Source organism: Battus philenor, unplaced genomic scaffold (genome assembly GCF_028537555.1).
Source record: "Battus philenor isolate CCGP_79_NKW_IND1 unplaced genomic scaffold, ilBatPhil1.0.hap1 SCAF_8, whole genome shotgun sequence".
NCBI lineage: Eukaryota > Metazoa > Arthropoda > Insecta > Lepidoptera > Papilionidae > Battus > Battus philenor.
The window spans coordinates 13,330,620-13,358,106 of record NW_027181748.1 but is presented as its reverse complement, the minus strand read 5'-3'; the positions used below and the strand labels follow the sequence as shown (position 1 = coordinate 13,358,106).

The following is a 27,487-nucleotide window of genomic DNA, read 5'->3' as shown; positions in this document are numbered from 1 at the left end:
ATTGTTATTCACGTACTTTCCTTAACCAAAAACATACATAAAAAAACATTTATAAAACATCTGTACGTGTAACACAAAGACAGCAAACCTTTTGCATTCGGAATGAAATTTTTTTAAAAATCGAATCATAAATTTCGCGACATCACAGAAGTAAATACTAAGAAAATAATATAGTAAATAATAAATGAACATCTATTATTTTATTAATATATATTATAATCTAATATAAATAAATAATATAATTATATTATTTATAAAAGATTTGTTAAATGATATTTAAAAATATAAATACCAAAGTCATGAAACCAGCAATTTACATTTAGAGACGTTATATATTTTTCCGTAACACTTTTCGAATATTATATAGATATTTAAGCAACACAAATATATTACATTAAAAAAAAGTAAAACAATGTATTTAAATGTTTTTAATACATATTTTGGTCACACAATATTATTGTACTTGTCAATGACGTCTGGTTTCAGAATTAAACAATGAATTATTAAAAACGTAAGTGCCTATATTATTAATAATTAACTGTTACAGTTATGAGAGACTCGTTCTTATTACGAATTTTTTTATCTTCCTGCGTCAACAAAAATATGCTCGCTTGTCAGCACCGATACGCGTGTTATAGGTTCGCCATCACTGTTAGAACATATATTTACATATATAATGCTGTTATGTTTAACATACATAGGCTTATTTGTCTCCATCAATTATCTATTATTATTCTGCAAAACCATAGACAATTATTTTTATTGCTTTATATGTAATAATGTTTACTTTTTTATACTTTATAGTAAATCATTTTTTAGGGTATAATTCTGAAAATCAGGGCGTGGACTTACGCATCTTTTTGCGTATTTAAAATTGACGTTTAGTATTTGTTAAGTTTAGCGAATTTAAGACGAGCTCATTGTGAAAAATATTAACAGTTAAGGGCATGCTGTTTACTATTATAAATAGCCAGTTAACGACCAAACTTTTTGCATTTAGCAAATTAATAAAAAAAAGTTGCAAATTAGTTAGTAACTATTAAGTGTTTTAGCCGTTATAACGTTATTGCGCTGATTTTTTTTTCATTGAAAAATGCTATTTGACCGTGCTATTTACAGCTTGACCGGATTTAAGGTGACAGAGCACTGAAACTTATTATTTACTCCGCGTAAACTCAAGGGTTCCCTTAGGACTAAGGTGGACGGTATTAAAGTGACCCAGTCACGGGTCTCCAAGAGGGGACATCGACTTAAACTCGTAATTGTAACGTATGAACTTCAGCTAGATTAGTTGCTATTATAGAATCAACGGATGAACTTCTACGCCTTAATTTTTACCACTGCGGAAAACGTTAGCGAGAAATTGTCTTGATAAACTCCAGCAACGTTTATGTAATTAATAGGGAAAAACCTTTTCATCGAGTCGCCATATTAAGAAAATATAATAGAAATGCAATATATATTCAAAACTTTATGATATAATTAAAGAGTAAAGGAGACAGAAGATATATTTTTTAGAAATAGCGTTTTATTTTACTTAATAGCTGAGACATCTACAATTTTTAGCAAACACTACTTGAAATAGAAGTTGTGCGAATTTTACACAGCTAAAACAAATTAGTGGAAGATGGTGCTAAATATAAATTAAAAATTGCGAAATTAAAATGTTGTCATCGTAACCTTTTGTAATGTCATTGCGACACAATTTAAGTTAAACTTAATAGTAGATGAGTTAAACTTTATGTGCAATAATTTGTAATTTTATTTTGTTTTACCCTAAATATTACGTTTTTTTTAAACAAAAATGTACAATAATTATTACGTTGTTAATTTTTTTCTATAACAATAATTTCAAAATTTTATATGAAATTTAATAACTTCATCAAAATATTTATGGCATGAATATGTATATTCCAAAATATGTTACACTTCCCAACATGTTTTTGCTAAATGATGAATGTATATCGATTCCTATTTAATTAAATTGCCGTTGTTTACACTTTACGTTTCAAAAATGTAATCACATGGTGGTCAAGTTCAAGTGATAATTATTACCATAACATAGGGCTGTAATGTAAATATATTTTTTAAATTTTTATATCGATTAATCTTAAAAATAATCAATTAAACATATATAAGTCATATAAAGAAGAAACTACTCTATCCAATAAAATATTACATTAATTAATAAAAATAATTAATAGTTAATTAATATTTAATTTATGAATTGTTAACTAATTTTTAATTATGAAACCTTTCGAAATATTTTATTGACATTGTTATAATTGACGATTAAAGATGCCTGTGCTTGCTATATTGGGGCTGAAATGTTAAGAAACTTCATAAGGTTTGAACTTAACAAATTATAAGGAATATCTAATTAAAACAAATTACGTAATTTATTATCAGAATGTTAACTAATGTACTGGTCTGTATTTAAAAACGGTTGACAACCCTAGAGGTATACGTATTACCGAACGCGGCACACCACCACACCGACCGGCTTTGGAGATCATGAGCGTGGTGCGTGTAGATCTAAAATAGAATTGTAATTTTTATATTTCGTGACGTCTTATTAGGGGAAACGAACTTTAATCGTTACTTAGTTAAGCATTACAATTTTATATTTCGGAAGGAACGAATATTGCTGTGACAAAAACACTGTAATGTTTAAATCTTTGTTCAATTCTTTGATAACTCAGGCCAGCTGTCAAGAGGTGGGTAAGTTTTTATATATTATGAGAGGTTTATGCCTTCCGATCTATTATATTTACTATTTTATTAAGACTGGCCAACAGAGTATACGAGTTATTTTGATTTTTTTTGGTATTGTAGTCGTCCTTGAAATGTCTGCCCTTGAAAATACGTAACGTCAGTTATGCGGTATTCTGATTACATGCACTATTACTATATCAAATAGTTCAGTTTACACCTTATCGATATTTTATTCATGAACTGCTGCCGTAAGCGTAAATTATGTACATTTACACGTTGTTAGATAATCGGGCAGCCTAACCTTTTTGACCTTCTACTTTATAAAAGTTTTCGTAATAACTAAATTGAAAAATTATATTAATATAAAATAATTATTACTTACCAAATAACAGTTGATGTGTTAAAAAAACTACTTTTTAAAATAACGCTACCATTAACTATGAATGATTTCATTAAATTGCCTATTTAAGAAAGATTCATGTAAAGTTTAGTACACAAGATAACATCCTTATCAGTTACGTCAACCGTTGTATTATTCTTCAATTTAGTTCAATTGGAGACTTCACAACAAAATGACTCCACATCGGGTAATATGTACATTTTATCTGAACAAGTTATAGCTAATTAATATTCCATTTTCGAAGTTTTGTTTGTGTGTCGTTTAACTACAAGTGTGTTTTAAGTATAATGAATGTTAATATCCATTGCAAAAGTTTTAAAAATTGTGACTTCCTCTCATTGTCATTTTAAAATTATTCAGAAAATTCTCACCGTGTCTGGGAAAAAATGGTTTTACATAAATAATCTATAAATGAACATACAAATAAATATAAGGTGTTTTTTAAAGTAATTAGGTAAATCACCGGATATTAATTTGTTTTTGGAATTTTTGAGAGTTGTAGGTTATTAATGAAAATAAATTGAATAATGATAATAATGAAATATCTGAATCATTAAATAAATAAATGTACAGCAGAAGTCAGTTGTTAATTACTAATCATTTTATAAAAATCATTTGAAGTACAAAAGGTTATGAGCAAGAATATTTAAAATAAGAATAGACTTTTGGAAGTATATTTTGCTTAATCAACACAGTGATCTTACCTGTTACAAAGTGTGTAAAGTGTAAAAAATACAAAATTAACATTTTTCATAGAACCTGTTGTATTATGTATAGGCTATGGAAAACTATCAAAGAGATTATTGTAGTTGTATATTTTATAACCTGGTTAGCTTAACATTTAATTTTTCCTAACAATACACAACATGAAACTTGAATTACATATCTAATGGAATTATACAAAATTTATATTGTGTTAAGTGAACCATGTCCTTCCATGTTCATGGAACAATGATATTATTTAACTGTTTTTCTCTCAGAGATATATCTGTGATCACTGCTTTCATCTTTATTAGATTTATTGGACAGTAAGGGCGTTGTAATTTAGTGCTTTAAATGTGTTTCCTTCTGTGATAACTTCTCTATCCATAGGAACATACATGGTCTTTACATAACACTTCAGTTTTAAGAATTTTGTAAATTATTTATGTAATATAATTTTAAAATATTAACAACAAAGTTTTAAACCTTATATTGTATAACTCATAACCTAATAAATTGAATATTGAACATTTGATTCCATAATGGATTTGCCTCTAAAAGGCTTCTCTACATAAGCAACACCTAGTTCCAATTTGTAATGGGGATTTAATGTTTTTTAACAATAATTTCAGTTATATATAGTATACCATGGTGCTACCTCCTAAAGAGTCCGTACCATCAGATATCTATACATTACTTACCTCCATATAGACAACTGATCTGGTTTGCTGTGTATACTAGGACTCCTAGAGAGATGATGGTCAGACAACCTGCTTTTGTTACTATGATATGAAGAAAATAATGGTGTTAAGATTTGAGATTATTAATGCAGTATCATTTATCTTCAAGATAAATTTATCTGAATAGTGTAGCTTATCTCTTCCATATCTATACATTTATCTTACTTAATGGCTTGATTTGAAGACTGATTGTAAATAGAAAAAAGAAATATAAAAGAGAAGTAATGAATGTTTTCTATTATACTAATCTGCAATAAAAGACCACACTGATGTGGTATAGAATAATTAAAAACTTAAAGTTATCATTTCTAGATATACTCTTTGTGGCTAAAAGTTTCTATTTTATGTTTAGATTTAGGATTACATTATAATAAGCAATGATTTTTTTTATAATAATTATATTAATGAAATGTGTTATACATTTTAAATGTTAACAAGTTAATTGATGTTTTTTATAAACTTGGTATCTGAGCCATTAGCCATGTTAGAAAATTAAAGAATGCCATGATATTGCACAAAAAGTACGGAAAATAAATAATATCAATGCAATTTATTTGATATTCCTTATAAGCTTTTTATCCAAAGGATGCTCACTGTGCAGTGTACAGCTGCTTGCATCCAATGTCAACCAATGATTTTAACAAGGATGTCGGTTTTTCCTTAAATTAATACTAGTTTGCTGCAAATTAATAAACACTCTAGGTCTTAATACCAATTTCTTCGTAAATGCTTTTGGTGGAGCAGTTGTAGACATGGTAGTCATTTTCAAACCTTTCATATTTTCTCCAGACATTTCTCTTAAACTGAAAAATTTTCACTTACATAGTTTGGGGCTGGCTCTGAAGGCCTTATTTCTTCCATTATGAACTTGATAATTTTCTTTTGAGATGTTCAACAATATTTATAAATATATTATCCTAGCCACTTATAAAAGTTTTATATTTATCAAATACCATAGTTGATATGTTACTAGGAGGCAAGCATAGCATAGGATGCCCACCCATAAGTTACACATAAAACATTGTTGAAGTTATCAGAAGTCGCTGAGCATCTACTGTCCTATTGCAAATCTCTGGTGGAAGCCTATGTTGAGCAGTGGACATCTTATAGCTGAAATGATGTTGACTAGGACGAAAGTCTGCATATCTATTAGTCAATGGATCTCATAGATAAACTTCTGTAATAAATGAATATATCTTTACATAGTATGTTTTGTAAGCATTAAATCAGATAGGGCTTCCAACCTAACCTTGTTAGTTTGAGATGCACTTTTCAATTATCATTGATCTTGATGCAGTTACATAATCATTATGCATTTGTATAGCATGTCTCTTAAACTGTTCTGTGAAACTTTGGGGTCCCGTCGAGTTCACTCAGGGGTTCCACGAAAACTGTGTTCTTATTTTTGAACATAAAAAACCAATTCAAATTTAACTGCATAACTATTATATACTTATTCGACTTAGTAATCTAGTAATCAAAACAAAGGCCATAGTTTGAAAATTTAAAAGTCCTGTAAAAGTAAACTTGTTTTAAGAACTTCAATATTGAAATAAACCAGTGGTACCACAATAAAAGTCACTACTAAAATGGGTTGAACTTATCAAAGTGTTAAATCCTAGAATATCACATCTTTGAATTAGCCATCTTTCTTATTATAACATTGAGTTGCAGTTCTATCAAAGTAATGGAATTAAAATATAAATTGGATTATCTTATAACACAAGGATTTAATCTAATCTTATTCATGTAACCTTTAATAATGACATCAGTTTGAATTTATTATTTTACCGTGTAACTAATTCATTATTATTTACTGCTCTAAATATCACTGTTATATAACCATAGTATATTTAACAATGTTGTTTTGTATATATATACCTAACATACATGGTTGTGGGTGATAAACTATCTTGGACATATGTTGTGTGATGTAATATATGTTCATTTATGAGTGATTACACCTAATTATCTGAAAGACCTTGATTAATAGTGTCTTGATTAAGAGAATATTGCAAAATGCTTAAGATTTGTACTATCATGTGTAAAAACCTTGGAACGTACAAGAATTTTCCATAAATAAAAATTTAGACTCACTTAATCTATAGTAATAAATTATTTTTGATTTAAATGAATTATTTATTAGACAAGTCATATACTTCGGGAAGAACTATATAAATTTTTCTGGTTAGAAATCCATTCTATAGTCCACTGCTGGATATAGGCCTCCCCCACAGATTTCTAATGAGACTGATTGTAAGCAACCTACATGCAGACCTTAATAAGCTCATTTGTCTTGTGGGCAGATGTCCTATGCATAGCTTGAAGGTCATTGACCATTTTAGAGGCATGTAGCCTCTCTAGCCAGTTCTTCTGCCCGATATATGGGCTTATGGTGTCACTTCAGCTTGCTAACTTGCTGCGCTATACTTATATTATAAAAATATAATATACAGAAAACTAACACAATAGTTACCAATAATATTATATCAAAATAGTTTGTTAGCGGAAAAGTAGTCTTATATTTTGAACCATGAACCAACTAACATTAAGAACAAGCACATACATAGTATGCATCTATCTAGTCTCTCAGCCTTTCAGACATCCATCAATCAGCTTTGTAAAATTTAAGATCTAAACTTTCTTATTAAAAAAGCCTTTTTACAGTATTGCAATTTCTTATAGAATAATAAACAGAAGAACTTATTAATATTTTTTATTAAATAATTAATTATGTTCATTTCATATAATGACTAATAATTAAATAAAATATAGGTCTAAATGAAATCCAAGTGACATTTTCTAATTTATAACATACATATATATGTACTTAATTACTTATTTTCATATTCTTTCATTTGCATGGTTTGTTGACATAGTGAGGTTGTAAATTAAGTTAGCATTGTCAATTGACAGATATATGTGTATGCCTTAGTGGCAAAACATAGTGTGTAACAGGTATGTGTGTGATGTATTATTAACAACTGCATTAAATATATCCATTGTTATATTTGTATATATGTTCCATATTCAAAATTATTTCAGTCAAATGTTTATATCATTGTGATCATAAAAATAAAGAATCACATTTATATATCTTATATGCATTACATAACATTAATATGACTGCCATGAAAATTGCTATTTATATATTACAAGATAAGGTTCACTTTTGCTTATACATTAGGAAACAACACTGCTTAGTAACAATGAGTGTTTATTTATGTTTGTAACTTATACAATGTGTAAGATAAACAAAAAACTTGGCACACCATCCATACATTCTCAACACCCACACATAGTAACAGTACAGTAATAATGTCAAGTATATATATCTATATATTGTTATACATTTCACCCTACTATACTTATTGGCATTGTTTACTACAATTTATATTAGTTTAATATTTTAGCATAATGTATGGAGCAGTAGATGTGACATAGTAGGCTCCTTCTTGATAGGCAACTGAATGCAAGACCTGATAAGATCTGTCATCCTGGTCATCTTTGGGGTAGGCGTATGGCTTGCAGTGGGCTTCTATTAGCTGATGATAGAAATATGTGTGCATATTTTAGATATTATAGATCTGGGTGAACTGCACATGATATACATAAATGAAAGCTGTAACATGAACAGTATGATTTTAGATTTATATTTTTGATGCAAAGATGTAGTTTATTACAAAGATGTATTTATTTTTAGGCAATGTTTGTCAATGTTTTCATTTGGACTTAATTTACAATAAGTGATTACTTAAGCACAACTGCACAAAGTGATTATTTACATTTTAAACAGTTTACTATCATACAACTTATTGAAAGTTACTTAAATTGAGACAAATTATATTACATTGTTATAACTGTTTTTAAAGCCAGTTATAGGTGTAAATTTTTTTTCTTTTGAAATTCTAAAGTCTAATGGCTTCTCGCTGTACAAAGTCTATAGGGACAGATAGTAAACAATAATTTATTTTAATATGTAGTAAACAGTACAGCTGCCAAAAATGTCTAGAATTACAAGTAATTTTAATTAACAAATAAATATATAAATAATTATATAAAATAATTAAAAAAATAAATATTTTCTATGGCTTCAAAAAGACATTTAGTTAAAAGTATTTTATATAAATTAAAATTTGTTTTTGTTTCAGGGAGCTGGTTATTTAAAGCGGGCTGACACAGAACGGCTTCATGATATCTTCCTGAAATACGCAACAGTCGAAAAGAATGGTGAAAAGCACATCACCAGCGAAGATTTTGTACGAAAGTTCCTCGGATTATTTGATGAAGGTAGGTAGATGTTATTTATCCTGAAATTGAATACTCAGTGTGAACTAAATAGCATATCTGTTCCATACAGAAGTTTAACCGCTTATTCGTCAGCAAAAAGCTGTAAAATTTGTTGTGATGTAATACGGGTGATTGGAAATAGGTATGAATATATTTCAGAGTGATCACTCTAAAATATAAATTTATTTTATTTTTCTATTGGAATGCAGTAGGCAACTTATAACGAAAATAGAGATCAAGAGAATTTGAATAATAAATAAGTAAGAAAAGACTTCAGAGTATTTATTACTTCAAGTTAAAAATAATTATTGTGTACTGTTTTTAATTGCAGACATTGTGCTGCCAGAAGGTATTGGCCTATCGCATCACAACAGAAAAAATAAATTACATCATCAATTTTAGAGTGATCACTTTATATAGGTGATTGGAAATAGCTGTAAAAGTTTTGCTAACTGATGTGCTATACATCTACCTCCTATAATCAATTACTAACGTAAAATAAGAATTTAATTTTTTGTTCCTCTTTTTATTCTACAATTACAATTGTTTATACACAAATTCTCCATTTATATTTATATCTATATAAATATTATAAGCAATGATTAAGATATTACTTTTATAACTCATTGCCCAATTTTTCTCATGTTTAGATTAAGATTTAAAAAAAAACTTATTTTGTTCGAATTATATAAGAAGCCATGTTTGCTTTATTGTTTTTTTTTATTGCTAAGGTCGTGCGTCATCAGTCCAAAATAAAGATAAAGTATTGAACGAAGATGATATTTATTCTTAAATAAAAATTATGTTTTATAGTAAATCTTGTAACATACAGGATGTTTGGTTATAGTTATTAACAATTTGATTACCGATCGATGAGGAGCTCCACTGGCTGGGAGCCGTTCAAGCTGTTTTGTCTTTTCGTCTGTTTTTTGACAAAATATACAAAAATGAGTATTTTCATTAATTTTTATAGATTTTTTTTAAATTATTAAAAAAAAATACTCACGCCTTTAAGCGGGAAATGTGTCTGGGATGAAATTTTCAATATAGGTGTCTTTCTCGTGTGCGAGATCTCTAGAATATATCTACATATTTGAATTATCTAATATATAAAATTTCCATGTCACAATGTTAGTTACCGTACTTCTCCGAAACGGCTTGACGAATTTTTACCAAATTTTATTTGCGTATTCAGTAGGTCTGAGAATCGGCTGCTATATATTTTCCATACCCCTAAGTGATAAGGGTTGTTCACCCTTAAATTTTTTTTTAATTTTTTAACGCTATTTTTTTATGATACAGCATACAAAAATACATACAACCCTAAATTTTCACCCCTCGACGATCAACCCTTATTTTTTATTTGTAAATTAAAAACATTATTTTTTTTTGCAAAACAACGTTTGCGGGATCAGCTAGTTTATTATAAAATAAACAATAACACACAAGGCGAGACGGGCGTTCCGCCCTTTTGCTCCCTCCCCCTTTAAGGCGTTCTGCATTCAAACTGTTAAAGTTTGTGGTGAATAGATAAAACGGTTTTCAGGAAAAATCTGTAATAATTTTACAATCACCTGTATTAAGTGATCACTCTGAAATATGTGACATATTTTTTTTCTATTAGAATGCGACAGTCCAATAACATCTAGTAGTATAAAATAGTAAAAAAACACTTATTTAGAGTTGATTTGGGGTCTGTGAGTCTGAGCTGTCTGCTCACAAACGAATTTCCAGAGTACCATAATACCGCACTGCTATCGCCAATCTACCTGCCAAGCGTGGCGATTATGGTACATCCCGCTATATCTTTGGTGGAAGCCTATGTCTTGCATTCGGCATCTATGACTAAATGATGACGAAATAATATGACCTTCTAATATACTAGTGATTTTGAACTAGAAACTCCAGTTCAACTTGGAATCATTTGAAAATATCTTCAGACTATAGCAAGTCATCTGAGATTAGACCGTCTAAGAAAAAATTGTTAGTAAGAACAGTCAAAGACAAGGTTTAAATTTGACTTACATCCGTAAAATTATTAAATAATTTCCTCATTAAATCTTTCCAGATGACTACAATAAGGAATCGGTCAAGCTCATCGCGGGCATCGTTGACATGGACAAAGATGGATACATCTCGTTCTCCGAGTTCCAGGCGTTCGAAGGCTTGCTATGTGTCCCCGACGCACTGTACAAGACTGCTTTCCAACTCTTCGACACTAACGGCAATGGACTCGTTGCTTTTGGTAAGCTATTTTTTTTCTGCCTCACACGTCTTTGTTACCAGCCAGTTGTACGAACTTAATCCTTCCCACCATTACCGCCCCTCTTTCAGGTGCAATTTTATAAAATCCGTTCTTAGCTAGCCTTTATTTAGCGAGAGGAATCTTCTTTTTAAATTTCATGTCTCTAAGCCTCATTGTTTAATACATATCATGATGAGTTAAAACACAGGTGGAAATCAAATATGTTGAAGAGATTAAAAGGTATAATAGCATTTAACCACTTCGTACCGAGCGTCGACTGTAGTCGACGGCCACAGTTGAAAGCCCACAGTGGGCTCGTGTTTTACATTACAAGCTGATACAGATTCGCAATACACTAAATTGTTATTGTAGAAATAGGTTAAAATTTCTTGACGAGTAAACTCGACGCTCGACTGTGCGCGTCCCTATTACAAGCTTCGACTATAGTCGACGCTCGGCTATTTGTATAGTTTTGTGGCTGACAAGTGCTGTACAGAAGTGGTTAAAATAAGTTATTACTAATAAAATTCGCCCTTGTTCCTATTTTTTTGTTATGGTAACACTGAAAATTCTGTAAACTTCAAATAAGGCCTCGGAATTTTAATGAATACTTTCGTCGACAGAAAAAACTTAATTTTATCTTGATTAATTTAAATAAATAACTTTAATGAATTAATGTAATTTATTCACGTTTTTTTTTTAATCAGAAGAAAAAAAGAAAGACAATGGATAACATTTACCGGTTGCCTTAAGAATGTTAAAACAAATAGTCACGTATTTAAAAAAAAATTGTTCTTTTTTGTTTGTTTGTTGTTCTTTTTTTAAAAGCACGCTTTTGTTTCGTATTGCAGTTTGAAAGGCTAACTTAAAACTGAATATAAAATGCTATTGGACAATAGCGTCAGCGTCTCATGAAAATTATTATAGTATTTTTAAAATTAGAACGATTTTTAAATAATTTATAGCGGAAAAAAGGGTTTTACACGAGAAGTATAAATTACGTTATTTGTACTTATTATTTTATACTTTTATACAATTTGGCGGGAAATTTAAAATTACATCTGAGCGTCAATATGTATTTAACATCTAAGAAAATAAAAAAGTTGGTTGTATGAATTTTATTATTTTCATTGCAGTGTGAGTCAGCAATAAAGTCCTTGTAGACTTTAGTTATTAATGTTGAAGCTTAATGATGAACGTGGTCGTATTAATTTTATTGATGATCATGTCTAACTTTCAACAGCGTCCACTGTTCAGCAGAGAAAATTTGAATGAAGGTCTACCAGTAATTTAGTTGAAACTTGGACATTGCTATGACTAAAATTAAAAATATATTGCATGGTCATTTAGACTAGCGTTTTTTAATCTGTGTTAAAACACCTAGATTTTCTGCAAAAGTTACATTCTATTTTTTTTTTCAAAGTAAAAAAAGTTAACGGCTTTTAACTAAATTCCATTTAGCAATCTGGATAATCATAGCAAATGCGACAGTCAGACAATTTTCAATATTTTAAAGCAGTCGCCCGGATATAATTACGGGAATTCGGTTTAATTCTTTATTGATCATTACACAGCGACTTGAATATGAAGAAAGTATGAAAGTCACTTACGGACCTGACATATGAATTCGACTTTCAAAATTTTAAACTATCGTTAATGTAAATTTAAATTTTATTAAATTTTTCAGTTAATTTTGAATTACGTTTCGAAAAAAAATTCTTAATTAATTTTCAATGCATTACATTAAAGGCATAGTATTGAAAAAACTGGGGTTGCACTATAAAAGTGACCAGCAAAATGGGTTTTTCTTAATAAATAGATTAAAAAATGCTGATTTACGCTTTAATATGAAATAATATCAACTCGTCTATTTTTCCTAAGAGATTAATTCCCGTAAAAAATGCTGAATAATCATGTCATTCAATACATCTAGACATCGCCATTTCTTTGACAGTTTATCGGCATAGATAATAAATTCTTATCGGATTATATTTAATATTCTACTATATCCATTAAGATAACAATATATTACCATTGTTAGAATAATAGTAAAAAGTCGTATGCAATGTACGGTGACCAAAAAGTAAGATGAATATATATATATATATATGTTTATAAAATGATAATTCTTTATTTATTCTTCTTAATTAATTTCATTCACTTCAGAGTAATCCCCGTCTGATAAAACGTACTTTTTCCAGTACTCGAAACAGTCGGAAAAGTCTTTATCCGATATAGCTTTTGGGACCTATTTCGATATGGTTTTTAACTCCCTTATCGTGTCAAAACGGCGTCCCTCCTTGGAGCCAAATAAGGCGAATGCGGTTGTTACTGAACGATATAAGTCGAGTTTTGTCAAAAAAAAAGCGAATAACAAATGCAGTATGACATCGATCAATCGAAACTTGACGCGTTTAACACAAAACATAGAGCCATAGAGCTTTTACACTTATTTCTTATCATGCTGGATAAATTATCAATTAGACAGATCAATAATTTCTGGCAGTATAAAATCTACATGTTGAACTATAATTCATTTTAATATGCAGCAACTAGAATTTTTAAACTAAAACTATTTCTCTTACTATATTACCATTAATTTATTATTTTTGAAACCATTGATTTTTGGATAGTGTGGTAAATGAGGTATATATTCACCGTTTTAAATCTTTTATAGTGCTCGGCTATAAATATTGCACATCGACTTTTGGAAAGAGACAATCGGCTAATATCGGCTTCGTAGTGCGTTATCTCCGTTGTGCGACTGACAAAACGTCTTATAGATAGTGTGGGACAGAGATAATGCTCTACGTAGCCAAATTAGCCGATTGTCTCTTTCCAAAGGTCGATGTGCAATATCTATCGCCGGGTACCGTACACCTATAACTTGTAATCTTGTATAAAGGTTGTCCCATAAATAAACGTCAAGTCAAAACATGATGGAATCTAGCAGATAGTTATACCACAGTAGTACAGTTTTAGTACAAAAAGAAGTTTTTCTAATTATTTAAATGATTACTTAAAAGTGAAATTGAGTTATATTAGATTAATCATTAAAATTATTTGTACTAAACCAAGAACCAAGATCACTGACGTAACTCGAAAAATTGATCATCTAAAATGGCAATGGTCGGGACACATCCATAGTACAATTGACGGTCTGAGATGAATGGTTTCCAATTCGCGAGGCGGTAGACGCTGCGTGGGCAAGGTCCCCCACTAAGTGGACTGAAGACAATAGATAAGGTCGCGGAAAGTTGCTGAATGCAGGCATCGTAATTGTGTTTATCCTTGACGATCTTTGGGTGACGCCTGTTACCTTTGCATTGGGAATATAAAATGTCAATGAGCTATCGAACATTACAGTACATATATTTAACAATCAAATTTAAAAACCATATGTATTTTAAAAAATTTCAGATGAGTTCGCGGAGGTTATGCGTAAAACGGTACTCCACAAGAAGCTACCTTTCAACATGGAGAGCACCTTCGTTCGGTTGTACTTCGGTAAGGACAAGAAGCGTCTAGTCACGTACCCGGAGTTCAGTCAATTCCTCCACGACTTCCACGAGGAGTATGGAGTGGAGGCTTTCAAGAAATGCGACAGTAATGGCTCTGGATTCATAACCGCCGGCGACTTCAGGGACATCATGATGACAGTCAAGAATCACTTGCTCACTAAAGAGTTGAAGACTAAAGTCATCAATGTAAGTGTTTTGATTTTATTATTTCAAGATATTTCTTATTATAGGTCGCTTGCGTTAAGAATGCTTTGAACAATTGTCTGCCGGACTAGCCAGCCATGCTCCATAACCAGTCAAATCTTTCCAAATGAAAATGTTGATTTCATATTAAACAGTAAAATTTAACAGCCAATTAGGAATTATAGTAAAGCATATAAAGGAAATAGTAAGGAATATATATATATAGGTCGGCAGACAATGATAATTAATTTAACCCTTGACGCGAACGACCTATAGCGAAATTATTGTTAAATTGTATGTTTTATAAAATTCATTCGTAGAACATCCATGGCTTGATCACGTTATTTAAAAGTATATTAAATGTTAATAGGAAGATTGTGTTTCCAGGCTTCTGGATTCCCTCAAGGCGAAAGGAAAATCAGCTTCCCATACTACATGGCCTTCAACTCTTTGCTCAACAACATGGAGCTGATAAAGAGAGTGTACTTGAACGCCACCAACGGACACAGAACGCAGGAGGTCACCAAGGAGGAGTTCCTCCACTCTGCCCAGATGATGAGCCAGATCACTCCTCTTGAAGTTGATATCCTGTTCACACTCTGCGATATGATCCATCATACTAATGGGTGAGTTGATTCAATTATGTATAAATCTAACTTAATCCCCGCATTTGAATTAAGCACTTAATTACTTCAAAGTTTTTAGTTACAGATATAAATATTCCATTGATAAAAATAATCATATAAAAACGTTGCGTTATCGAGTACCGTAATCTCCATACAATGTTATAGTATTTTTCCGACTGTTAATGTCAATGGATTAGACAAAAGAAAAACTTATCTTTATCTGTGGAATTTTAACAAAGTTATATTAGTTAATTAAATTTGTAAAACTATTGAACATTTTTATATGTTTTAATTGATTTCATGTCATTTAAGGCATTGCTTCACAACCAGTGTGCCGCGGTAAAATTTAATACATAGAAATTTTTACTATTTTTATTTCATTATATATATTTTTTTATTTGCGACACAATGACCCGTCACGTTCACTTGTCTCTCGAATTAACTTTCGGTGCACCGCGAAATTGTAGGAAAAATTAAGAAGAATTTAGGGAGCTGTAGACGAGAAAAGGTTGTGGAGCACTGATGTAAGGTGATATAATTACCAGAAATTGCTAGAACAATAAGGATTGTTTTACATATAAATTTTAAATCATGTACACTATTTATAGTCATACTTATTTACTTTAAACGTACAAACAAACATACAACCAATTTTATTGAATATTAGATAGTAAAGTTTTATTGTTTTGACTTTTTAAAAAGTTATACAAGTATTTATTTCTGTTGTTTAACAAGTCGATTTAAAAACTCTGTGAGTCTGAAGTAGTAGAAGTTGTTGTACATTAATTAACAGTAAATGAGATATACATTCTGTATATCATCCTGTATATTATTAGCCTTAACATATGTACCTTTATTTTTGAAATTTTAAATTATAACATTTCCATTTCCAGTCGCATAGTGTACAACGATCTAAACTCAATAACCCCGGAGCAGTACTTCAAACAAGTCACACGCAGAGTTGCTGAAATCAAAGCGGTCTCGGTAAGCAGCCTTCTCTTTCACTCGTAAAGTTCCTCTAACGCGTTACTAATTCCCAAGTTACAGGAGGCGTGCACGTTTGAGATGTATGTTTAGTGTTTTAGATTTTGTGTGGTTAGATATAAGAGTTATTTTAAAGAAACATCACTAACTCAAAGCTCTGTATTTTTCTCTTTCTTTCAATGCACAAAAGGAGGAGGTAAATATGTTAAGAGAGCCTTTTCGATTAATAGACTTTGTGGAAGGCTTCTTGGTAAGTACAAAGGTTGCAGGTTATGATGTTTCTATGTTTCCTTTTTCCTATTGGGGTGAAATTCTGAATTCAAAGATATGTTATCAGATATTTGATATTAAGAAGCTGTTTGAATTTGAAAGGCTGGCTTAATATAGAAAATACTTTTGCTAAGAAAAATTCGTGGATGCGAATGGATTATATAAACTATACACATACATACTTGTGTGCTATTTTCTATTAGTAAAACATTGAAGTCGCCTCTATATTTTTGAGCGTTAAGTTTGAGACAAATGTGCTTCAGTCTATCCAATCTGATAACAAATTATTAAAAATAAATATAAATAGTTAATTAAAAACCTACATATTAAATACAAAATATATATTCTTTATTATTGTTGTTGCTGTACAAAATTTCACCTCAATTAATATTTTTTTTATTACAATCTCAATTCCTACTGCATTGTGTTTTACATACGTATTCAAAATTAAATGGCTATATAACTTAAATACAAAATTTACTTTATCTTTTCTAAATTACTTTAAAGATTGCAACCAATAAAGCAAGTGATGGGGCATCTTTGAATACTAAAGGAATATTGAGTAATAGCAATCCGAGCTTCCCTGAATCCCCCCCCCCCCCCCCATGGTCATGTAACGCCCATCCAAGCGATTTAAGCTCAAGGCCCAAATATGTCTGTTGATACAATCTTCATAGTTCATTCGCGTTAAAAATTCAATAGTATGTCATTGTCTGTCGGCCTAATGACATGTAGTTCTGCGGACAATTCGCTGCATTTTTAACGCAAATGAACTATCAGGTAACGAAAATGTGCGAGTATGTAATAATCATTCTTAAAAAAATTCCACATGTGTTATGAGCAAATAGAATTACTCCATTTGCCAGCGTAGATGTAAAAAGAGTAATTACTTTTGTTCTGTTAACAGACAGTGTTATTTTTGCTCGCACATCTAGTGAAAATACAACCAATTAAAACTTGGATTAGTTATTTTTCCAAATACAAATATGTATGTAAACAACTCATACACCATTTGTCTTTCGTCTTTCTTCTTCTATCTCCTGTTTGAGTAGAGATTTCGTTTCACCTAGCACACACCGACAATCCATTATTGTATTACACATAATCGCTAAGTAAAACAAATGTTATTCATAATGTTAATATATTACATAATAATAAATAGAAAGTGCTGTAAAATAGATTGATTTTTTGAAGTTCCGTTTGGATTATCAGAGATAGTATATTTAGATACATGTTTAACGAAAACACGAAGTTGTGGTTTAATATTTTATTACTTAGTTAATTAGCTAAATTACTTTATCCACTTATTATCAACTTAAGATTATTTATAGAGCTTTCCTAAAAATGAAATCCTTAAAAATAAATCTACGAGGTTTCCTAATGAACCCTGATCTTAGAAGGTTTAGCTTCAATTTTTAAGTAATTTTGCATCTTATATTCTATCTCTGATTATTATTACAATAATTTATTTGTTAAAGATAAAATTATTTCAATTATTGGTGCTACCGGGACTGCTATACAGCGCCTTGGGTATATGCGCAGTGAGGCAGACGCGCACCGCTTTCCTAAAGCGCGGTACAGAGGTTACGGTAGCCCTTTACCTACATTTTATAGCACTATCTAGACATATCACGTTGCCTGTTAGTGGACGCTTGTGTTGCACGCTGAGAACTACATAAATGGCATAAAGCTCCTCTTTCAGGCGGGACGGTGTATAAAGGGTGCTGGTAAATATATACCTGTCTTTGTTTCAGAGCCCAGAGGAGAGAAGTATCCTCATACAGATTCTAGAGAGCACGTATCGGTTCACACTTGGTTCTATCGCTGGTGGTACGTTAACATTGTTAATTTTATGCCCCCCCCCCCCTTTTTGGGGACTTCTCGTTCATCCCCTATCTTGAGAGGGAGACGGACTTTATTTTCATTACAATAATTTTCGGTATTTTCTTTTAGTTCATTATCATCTTTCTCATCACATTTTATTTCACTCTTTCCAAAGAGAGATCTCTTTCATCATAATCTCTTACATATTTTTTATGTTCTATTATAAAACATCTCTCTCTCTACATATATAATTTCTCTAGTATCACAGTTACATATTTTCGTATTCTTGTTTCTTTGGTTAATTTACGTTATCTTTTTATGTGATTACATATGCTTATCATTTTATCTAATAGATTCAGGCGTTACCTGGCGGAAGTCCATCCTTATTAAGAAAGGGACTAATTTGTAGCTACTTCCGTTATATATTTGTAGCGGAAGTAGCTATATATTAGTCCCTTTCTTACTTATGATTTTAATTTCTCTTCCTCTGAATTATTTTTAGTACATTCTGTGTAATATATTTGCAAATGTGAACCTAGCCTAAAGGCTTTTATATTTAATACATATGATATATAATAAATAAAAAATATTGTACGAACTGTAGTATAAACTGTGAGATATTTTTACCCCCAGCCGTTGGAGCATCAGCGGTGTACCCAATAGACCTGGTGAAGACCCGAATGCAAAACCAGCGCACGGGCTCATTCATAGGCGAAGTGGCGTATAGAAACTCTTGGGATTGTTTCAAGAAGGTCATCAGGCACGAGGGCGTATTCGGACTGTATCGAGGGCTGGTACCTCAGCTTATCGGTGTCGCGCCAGAAAAGGCCATTAAACTAACGGTAATATATATTTTTAATTTAATATTTAAGTAATTAGAGCCTTCCAATTTTTTTTCTTTTATTATTATCGGCTAGCTGGTAGCAGCCTGGGTAGATCCCACCACTAGATAGAACGACGAAATAGTCAAGGCCGCGAGAAGTCGCTTGATGCCGACAGCGCCAGTCTGGTAGCGGCTGCCATGGTGATGGTCATTATTAATGATCATAAACTTTTCACGTCATCATCATTAACTCTAAGTCATCATTGTCCGTTGGCCTAAATATGTCACGTTTCTAATAATATATAGAGTGCACATTACTGCAACCTTTCCCAACCTCGCCATCAACTAAAAGTTTTCAAATTCTTAAACGGTTTTATTTAGTTCGACCCGTACGGAATTTGTTTATTTGGGTCAAAATTAGAAATTGAAATTTAAGCACCTTCCCGTTGACAGATTGATCTGAAATTTGGTACACACATTTAATTTAGATGACAATACAATATAATAAAATCAATAACATTATAAATCTAAGATGGCCGCCGATACAAAATGGCGGATTACATATTTTTCCTTAACCCCCTCAATATGGGTATCAAGTGAAAGGGCTACACTAGTAAAATACGATGATTATGTCAAAATTTAAAATTCAAGATGGACGCCGTTCCAATATGGCGGACTAAGTACATATTTTTCCACAACCACCACAATATGGGTATCAAAAAACCGTTTAACTTAAAAGTTTTTTAAATGTATTTTATTATATTCACGGTGTTATTAATTCTTAGCGAAATCAGTCACTCAGACCATGGTGAAGGTGAAACCTAAGATTTCTCTACGAATCAAGAATCATGAGATATGTAGAACGAATTTAACAGATATAGCCCAGCATACTGGCAGATTGAAGTGGTCAGGCTATATAGCATACAGATCAGATGGTTACTGGCACCTTGAGTTTCTGAAGTGGCAAGACATCACACACCATGTTGACAGACGATATTTATAAGGTCGTCGAAAATCGCTTGATAAAGGCTTCTTCCAAATGGTCCTGTTTGAAATCTATGGTAGCGTAACTCGCATCTCTTTAAATGAACCTAGAAATTAATTCCCTTCAATCATAATAAATAGAACTATTTATGAATAATAAGGTAAAACTAACTTATTACAGATACTCTTATTATATAATATTGCTTGAAAATTGTTATATGTAATCCTTGTATAGTATGTTGAATTTATGACGGTGTATTCAATAAATATTGCCACGCTTAATAATGTTGTACGTTTAAGAGAGAGGCGAAGTCATCAAATATATAATTTAATCTAGAATGCAAGACGACTGAGTGTCGTGGGCGATATGAAGCGTGTCTGTTTCTGCTCCGGCGTGGTACTTCCTGCAGTCCGTAGTCTGATTCTAGGCAAGTGGTGCATGGGGAAGAAGTACATCCTCGAACCCAGTACTTTGGACATCAATGGGGTTTTTAACACTGTTACGAAAAATTGTTAATGACTGCAACACTCACTAAAGATTATTCGAGAATTATAAGGTCCCTTAAGTTATATATACCCAGTGTTATAACCTTTTTGTGATATTTCATACTAAAGTCAATGTAAAATTAGACAGCTTAAAGTTAAACTCTTGTCTACTCAATGTCTAATTCCCAACAATGAAGTTGCCCGCCTGTGGGGTATACGCCCGACGTTGGGAACAGTGGGCCAACCGTTATATCTGGTATGTACAAGCAAAAATACTCATATGTACCTCAGAAACAATCGTACGAGTTGAGGGTAGATGCAGTACAGTCTCAATTATATACCTACATTAACAATTTATTTTTACAGTAATGTATTACTTACATATAGATATGTATGTGTGTATATATATATGTAAGTATTCTTGTATGTATGTATGCCATAAACTGCCCTCTCCTACATTTCTCTCATCTCCATCCCAAGGTTGTCTTATAGATATTGCCTCGAGCGATAAGACAGCTTCTTGTAACAAATGGATATTTTCTTTTAAAAGTGTTAATAAACAAATACGTCACAACCTACGTATAAACTAGTTCTACTTTATACGTCTACGTTATGAGTCACCATTGTCCGTCGGCCTAGACACATAAACCAGACTATGTAGTGTGACCATGATGTGCTGTAATTTTTTTTCATGGAATAAAAATAAAGCTTATTTTTTTCAGGTGAATGACTTCGTTCGCGACAAATGTATGGACAAGAAGGGAAATATATCTTTGTATGCCGAAATATTAGCCGGTGGATGTGTAAGTATATTATATAAGAGATTTAACTTTTAAAAATTCCACATATTATATTCTTTAAAAAATACTTCAACTTGAGTGTTTCAATGCGGCTATGTTTTTTTTTCTATATACTCGAAAATAGCTAAAGTTGTTCATTTAAAAAAAAACTCTAAAAACTCTGTAAATTATATTTTATTTTAAATTATTCATTGTATTGAGAGTTGCCAATGAAAAAATATTAATTTTATTTAAAAAAGCTTTATGTACATCGATATTTATTATTTTTGTTATGAATACAGACAAGGTTTTGTAATTAATAAAATATATTATTGACAATTAATTTTTACTTTACTAAACATTATCCAAATGGAATAATAAGCTTTATATTATAAATTGTACAAATATAATATCTATATTAGCACCGTAACGCGTGATGCATAATTTGAAAATTACAGTAAGTAAAACAAACTTATTTTTATACTTTTCAGAAACTTATCATTTATTGATAACAAATGGTTTTTACACAAATAACTAATCACCCTGTATTTTCATATTCATAGGCTGGTGGATCACAAGTGGTGTTCACGAATCCGCTGGAGATAGTGAAGATCCGTCTTCAAGTTGCTGGCGAGATAGCTGGCGGCAGCAAGGTTCGAGCCTGGTCAGTGGTCAAGGATCTGGGCCTCTTCGGACTGTACAAGGGTGCCAAGGCTTGTCTACTCAGAGACGTGCCTTTCAGTGCTATATACTTCCCAGCTTACGCGCACGTTAAGGTCAGTACGATTATATATATTCACAGTATTTGTACTGTCAAAAGTATTCCTCCCCTTTCATAGTCAAAATAAAATTGAAGGTATTTCATCCCGTTTTAGTGTCTATGTCTTAAAAGATATTATGTTATCACATAGGCATATGATTAATGAAAGAAATTGTGAACAATGAAAGGAGAGAGACTAAAAATTAGAAATGCTGAAAAAAATTTTAATTTATATGTATGTATATATATATAAATTAAATTTATAATATAGATTTCCTGTATGCTAGCTGAAGCAGTCTATTTACCTCGTCCTTGAGTATGTCGTTGATCCACCTAGTGGGCATTCGCCTCGTCTATCGGCTAATCCAGGGGTGAGCAACCTTTTTTGGTCGGAGGGCCGCAGTTTCAAAAACAATGGGCCATGAAAAAAATTAAAAGTATATATTCAAGGTTAAAACGTGTTCTACACATAATTTATGTTCGTAATCAACTGAAACAACTGATACAACCAATTAGACACTTATTATCTTTAAAGCATTGATTTTAACATTAAAAAAAAAACAAAAGAAATTAAAATGTTCTTGCCTCGAGGGCCGCGAGTTGCTCAGTCCTGGGCTAATCCATCTGTCGCTGCTTTAGAACCTTTTTGGCGCATTGGACATCGGCTACATGAGCTATGTGCCTCGCCCACTGCCACTTCAGACAATTATTTCTTTAAGGTACCTCTGTGACCTTGGTGCTTCTACTCTATTGCTCTTTCAGTGACCTTGAACCTTCTCATAATACCTACCGCGATCACATCTAGGATCCGTAAATTATGCGATGTTAATATTATTTAATTTAATTCCAGGCGAAGTTCGCGGACGAGAATGGATATAATCATCCTTTGACGCTGTTAGCGGCCGGTGCGATTGCTGGTATCCCAGCTGCTTCCCTGGTCACACCTGCTGACGTCATCAAAACACGACTTCAGGTATTAACATTTATTATTAACTTCTGTCTTACAGATAGGCTATATAAAATTAAGAGTACATTAATTTAAGATGGCCATTTATAAGTTTTCATAAATAAAAAAATCAATATAGAGATGTTGGTACCATAAATTTAGAATTATGTATATATATATATATATATATATATATATATATATATATATATCAACATAGGCTATAGGATATAGGCTTCTTCCACAGGTTTACAATAAGATCTCTAACGATGTTATAGAAATATAATAAAATATACAAAAAAAAACCATAATTGTTATATAAGCATAGTATATTCATGAAAAAATAAGACTAAAAGTACATTAATCAAAAAAAAAATATCAGATCATTGTTCCAGCTCATAGACGTCTACTGCAAGACATAGACCTATCCCAAAGATATTTATGAGAGGTTATAGAATAATTGCCACGCTGGGCAGGTGGTTTGGCGATCGTAATGTTGTATTATAGTACGCAGAGGACGCTGCTGCCTATCATCTTGATACTTGTTTGTGAGCAGTCAACATAATGCACAGTGTGAATTATATAAGATTGTATCCTGGGAATTGAACCCGCAAGTCTCAGTCGTCTACCGCTAAGTTACTATAACATACTTTGCATATAATACATAATAAAACATTTCTTTCATTAGTTCATACATTATGTTTTATATATTTTTAAATTTAACTCCAGGTGGTAGCTAGGAGTGGCCAAACAACGTACAACGGTGTCATAGACGCAACAAGAAAAATATACGCAGAGGAAGGCGCGCGCGCTTTCTGGAAGGGAGCCTTGGGTATGTCCATTGCTTTCATCATCATTTCAGCTGTAACACATCCACTGCTGGGAACAGGCTACCCTTAAAATACTAATAGAACCGGCTAGAAGCCACCTGCATCCAGTGTTTTTCAAAAACATTAACAGGTCTCGACTTTAGAACCTTCAGACCCCAGCAGCCGTCTATTCTATGTGATGGTCTGCCTACTGCAAATTCAACTTGCCAATCCTCTGGCATATGACGATTATTTATCCTATCTTCTACAAATTTTATTAATACCTCTCGTTTCACTTTCACCACCTATGGTTTTTTGTTTTAACTTAAAATGTAGATATGTTTTTACTCTATCTACACTATCTTTATTTACACAATTTGAGATAGTGTAAATAAAGTCAAAGTAAATAAATAAGGAAAGCCTAGTGCAGTTTTGTCCTGATACTGATGGATCGACTCGCAAAACCATAACCAACTACACTTGTATTTTATTTATATATGTCATTTATATTGCTATGATGTATAAGACATTATTACAAACAATTATATTTTAATTATATTACCCTCGTAATATTTTTGATCCGTTCATTTTTTTGTTTCATTTACTTAAACATTCTTGATTTCATCTCGTAGGCAAATCTTAAACATAGCCCTCTCTGTGGCTTGTTGAGCAACAAAGACTTTGTAAATAAGGTCCAGAGACAATTAGAAATATAAAACCAATACAATGTGGTTATAATATTCCAGCGCGTGTATTCCGCTCGTCGCCCCAATTCGGTGTCACGCTGGTCACCTACGAGATCCTGCAACGGCTATTCTACGTCGACTTTGGTGGATCGTAAGTAATCGATTTATATCAATGAATTCTTATTTCAAATTGAGTGATTGGAAAGTTTTTCTTTGTCTCAGTCTTTAATTTTCCAAAGTAAGAAACAATTTTTTGCTTTCCCAAGTTAATAACAATAATTACTTTTCGAATGTTAGTTATCTTGCTCGCAGTTAATTTCGCTCTAATTTGATGGATATGGACCTCGGCACACATTAACAATGCGTACAATACCCGGCGATAAATATTGCACATCGATCTTTGGAAAGAGACAATCGGTTAATTCGGCTTCGTTGAGCGTTGTCTCTGTTGCACGAAAGGAATAAAATAAACTAAGAAACTTTGTACTGTGAACTGGGAATTTTTAAAATATAATCAAATGCCACAAATAAATCTGAAACTAAATATAATTATATAGATTTTATAGTGTAGGAGTTATGTTATTGTTTAAGCAGATATTGAATAATAGGTGTTTAAGGGTTGTTAAGTAAGACAACCCCATACTTGACTGCGTGCCGCGAATATTTCTTATTTTTAACTGCAAATGTTTGTGCATATTTTTATAAAGTCTATCACATACACGGAATAACTTACATGACCGTTCTTTGAGACAGCATACGACAAATAAAAAATACTCTATACAATGTAAGGTAAGATATATATCTTTGAAATCAGAATCACTTCAGGAATATGTTAATGATTGTTTTTTATTGTAAATAGAATTATATTGTCATCTATTGTTTTTTGAAATAATTATTTAGTTTTATTAATAAAGTTTAATGTTTCATTAAAAAAATGTTGCCACATGATAAAGTGTAAAATGTATGTAATATGTACATATTTTCGATAAATATTTTGTTTAGTCAAAATCATTTTTTTTACTTTATAATTTAACACTACAATAACACAAATATTTTAATTATTAGAAATGTTTTATTATAATTTCTGTACGGTTCGATAGAATTTGAATTAACTTTTTAAATTTATTTTTAGACGTCCAACGGGATCTGAACTTCACGTAGCAACACCAATAGAGGAAACAAAGAAGAAAGCAGATCACATCGGTGGCTACCAAGTAGCAATGCCTGTGTTGACCGGCCTCGAGACCAAGTTCGGCATCTCTTTACCGAGGTTCTCTTTCCCCAAGGCTCAGTAGTAAGTAAATCAAATATAAAAAGAGTTTAGACAATGGCCATTCAGTACAGATCATCGACCGTTCGATTGACATTTTAAATCTGTGTTACCAGTTATGCAAATTTGCCACAATTATAATTGTTAACAGAGTCTAAACTATGTTAATTATATATATTTATTTGAAATAGCCTAATGTACGGTCGAAAATTTATTAATATTGTATTTCTTTTAGATAGCATTTATTTTATTTTCAACTGCCATAGACATTTAAAACAGACTATATAAACCCATTTAGTTATAGACGTCACAAATTTGAAATCTGCGTAAAATGTTTTATTTTTTAACATTGCGATCGCTGAAGACGAATTTCATTTTATTTCCTAATATAATTAGGAATATATTTTTATGTACTCTTTTTTTAATTTTTACTCGAAATCATAAACTATTGTTGATTATATTCGAATCACGAATCGATTATTGTTTTATTCTATTTTTTTGTTATAAAAGAGCCGTAAATATAATAGTTGCAACTTTTCGCGCACAATAAGATATTCTAATAAAAATTTTAATATACACAAATAGATATGGAATTAGATATTGAAATTATTGCTGTTCAAATTGTCCATAATGTTATTAACAATTATATGAAAAGTTGCTTCTATTTTCTTATAATAGTGTCTAATGTTTTATATTAGGCGATATTGCAATATAGCTCGACACTGTACAAAATATTGAAAATTTTGAAATAGCGCCAAATGGTTTTTTTGTAATTGAGATTATTTAAGGCTTGTGTAGGTAGAAAATGATTGATCAATATATTTATGAATCGCTTTTATAGTTTGGGCGCATCCATAGTGTTCGCTCATGAACTCTAGTTTTTGCACCGCTGCTTGTTTATATAATTTTATAAAAAAACAGTTATATTCTGATTAAATATACAAAAAATATCTAGTATAATCTTGTGTGCATGGTGAAATAGTTTTATACTGATGTATATTTTGGCTATAACCCCATGAGATTCGCTACACCGGCTTATATAATAAATTATTTTTTTAATTTACAATCTGCCATTTTTTAATATCGCTCTATAAACTTTTCATATCATTGTAACATGGTAACTTTGGATAAAGGATACGACTTGCGGGTACAAAAGGTTGTGTGTAAATTAAAATTTTACTTTTAATCTGTACACTATGTTAGTGTTGCCACAAAAAATAAAATTTAGAAAATATTCGTATGTGGAACTTGTCATAAATGTAAAAAAGTCTATGGATGGCCCAAAAAAACATATGCACAACTGTATCGGAGCAAGTAAGAAAATGTTGTATGACAACATTGTATAAAGTGGATCTTAGGGGTAAAGACACGTGATAGGAAGCCGATGTGACTAGGTACTATATTTATTGACATTGTACATTTTTGTGTTGAAAATAAAACAGTT

General features: G+C 31.3%; 2 protein-coding genes across 2 annotated transcripts in view; one reads left to right on the top strand and one right to left on the bottom strand.

Moving 5' to 3' along the window:
- The window catches only part of LOC137931487 (oxamate amidohydrolase proenzyme-like), an 11,112-nt gene extending 7,816 nt beyond the window's left edge, over nt 1-3,296 (bottom strand). The window contains exon 1 of the mRNA XM_068774884.1: nt 3,098-3,296. The gene's annotated coding sequence lies outside the window, so the exon portion shown is untranslated. The remainder of the gene's footprint in view (nt 1-3,097) is intronic.
- aralar1 (calcium-binding mitochondrial carrier protein aralar1) lies at nt 2,487-27,487 on the top strand. Its single transcript, XM_068774886.1, has 14 exons — nt 2,487-2,717; nt 8,709-8,847; nt 10,916-11,092; nt 14,513-14,799; nt 15,184-15,422; nt 16,316-16,406; nt 18,431-18,506; nt 19,134-19,342; nt 21,516-21,596; nt 22,136-22,348; nt 23,183-23,305; nt 24,008-24,110; nt 24,834-24,924; nt 25,906-27,487. The coding sequence occupies exons 1-14, from the start codon at nt 2,667-2,669 to the stop codon at nt 26,066-26,068; spliced, it is 2,043 nt and encodes a 680-aa protein (XP_068630987.1). The 5' UTR covers nt 2,487-2,666; the 3' UTR covers nt 26,069-27,487.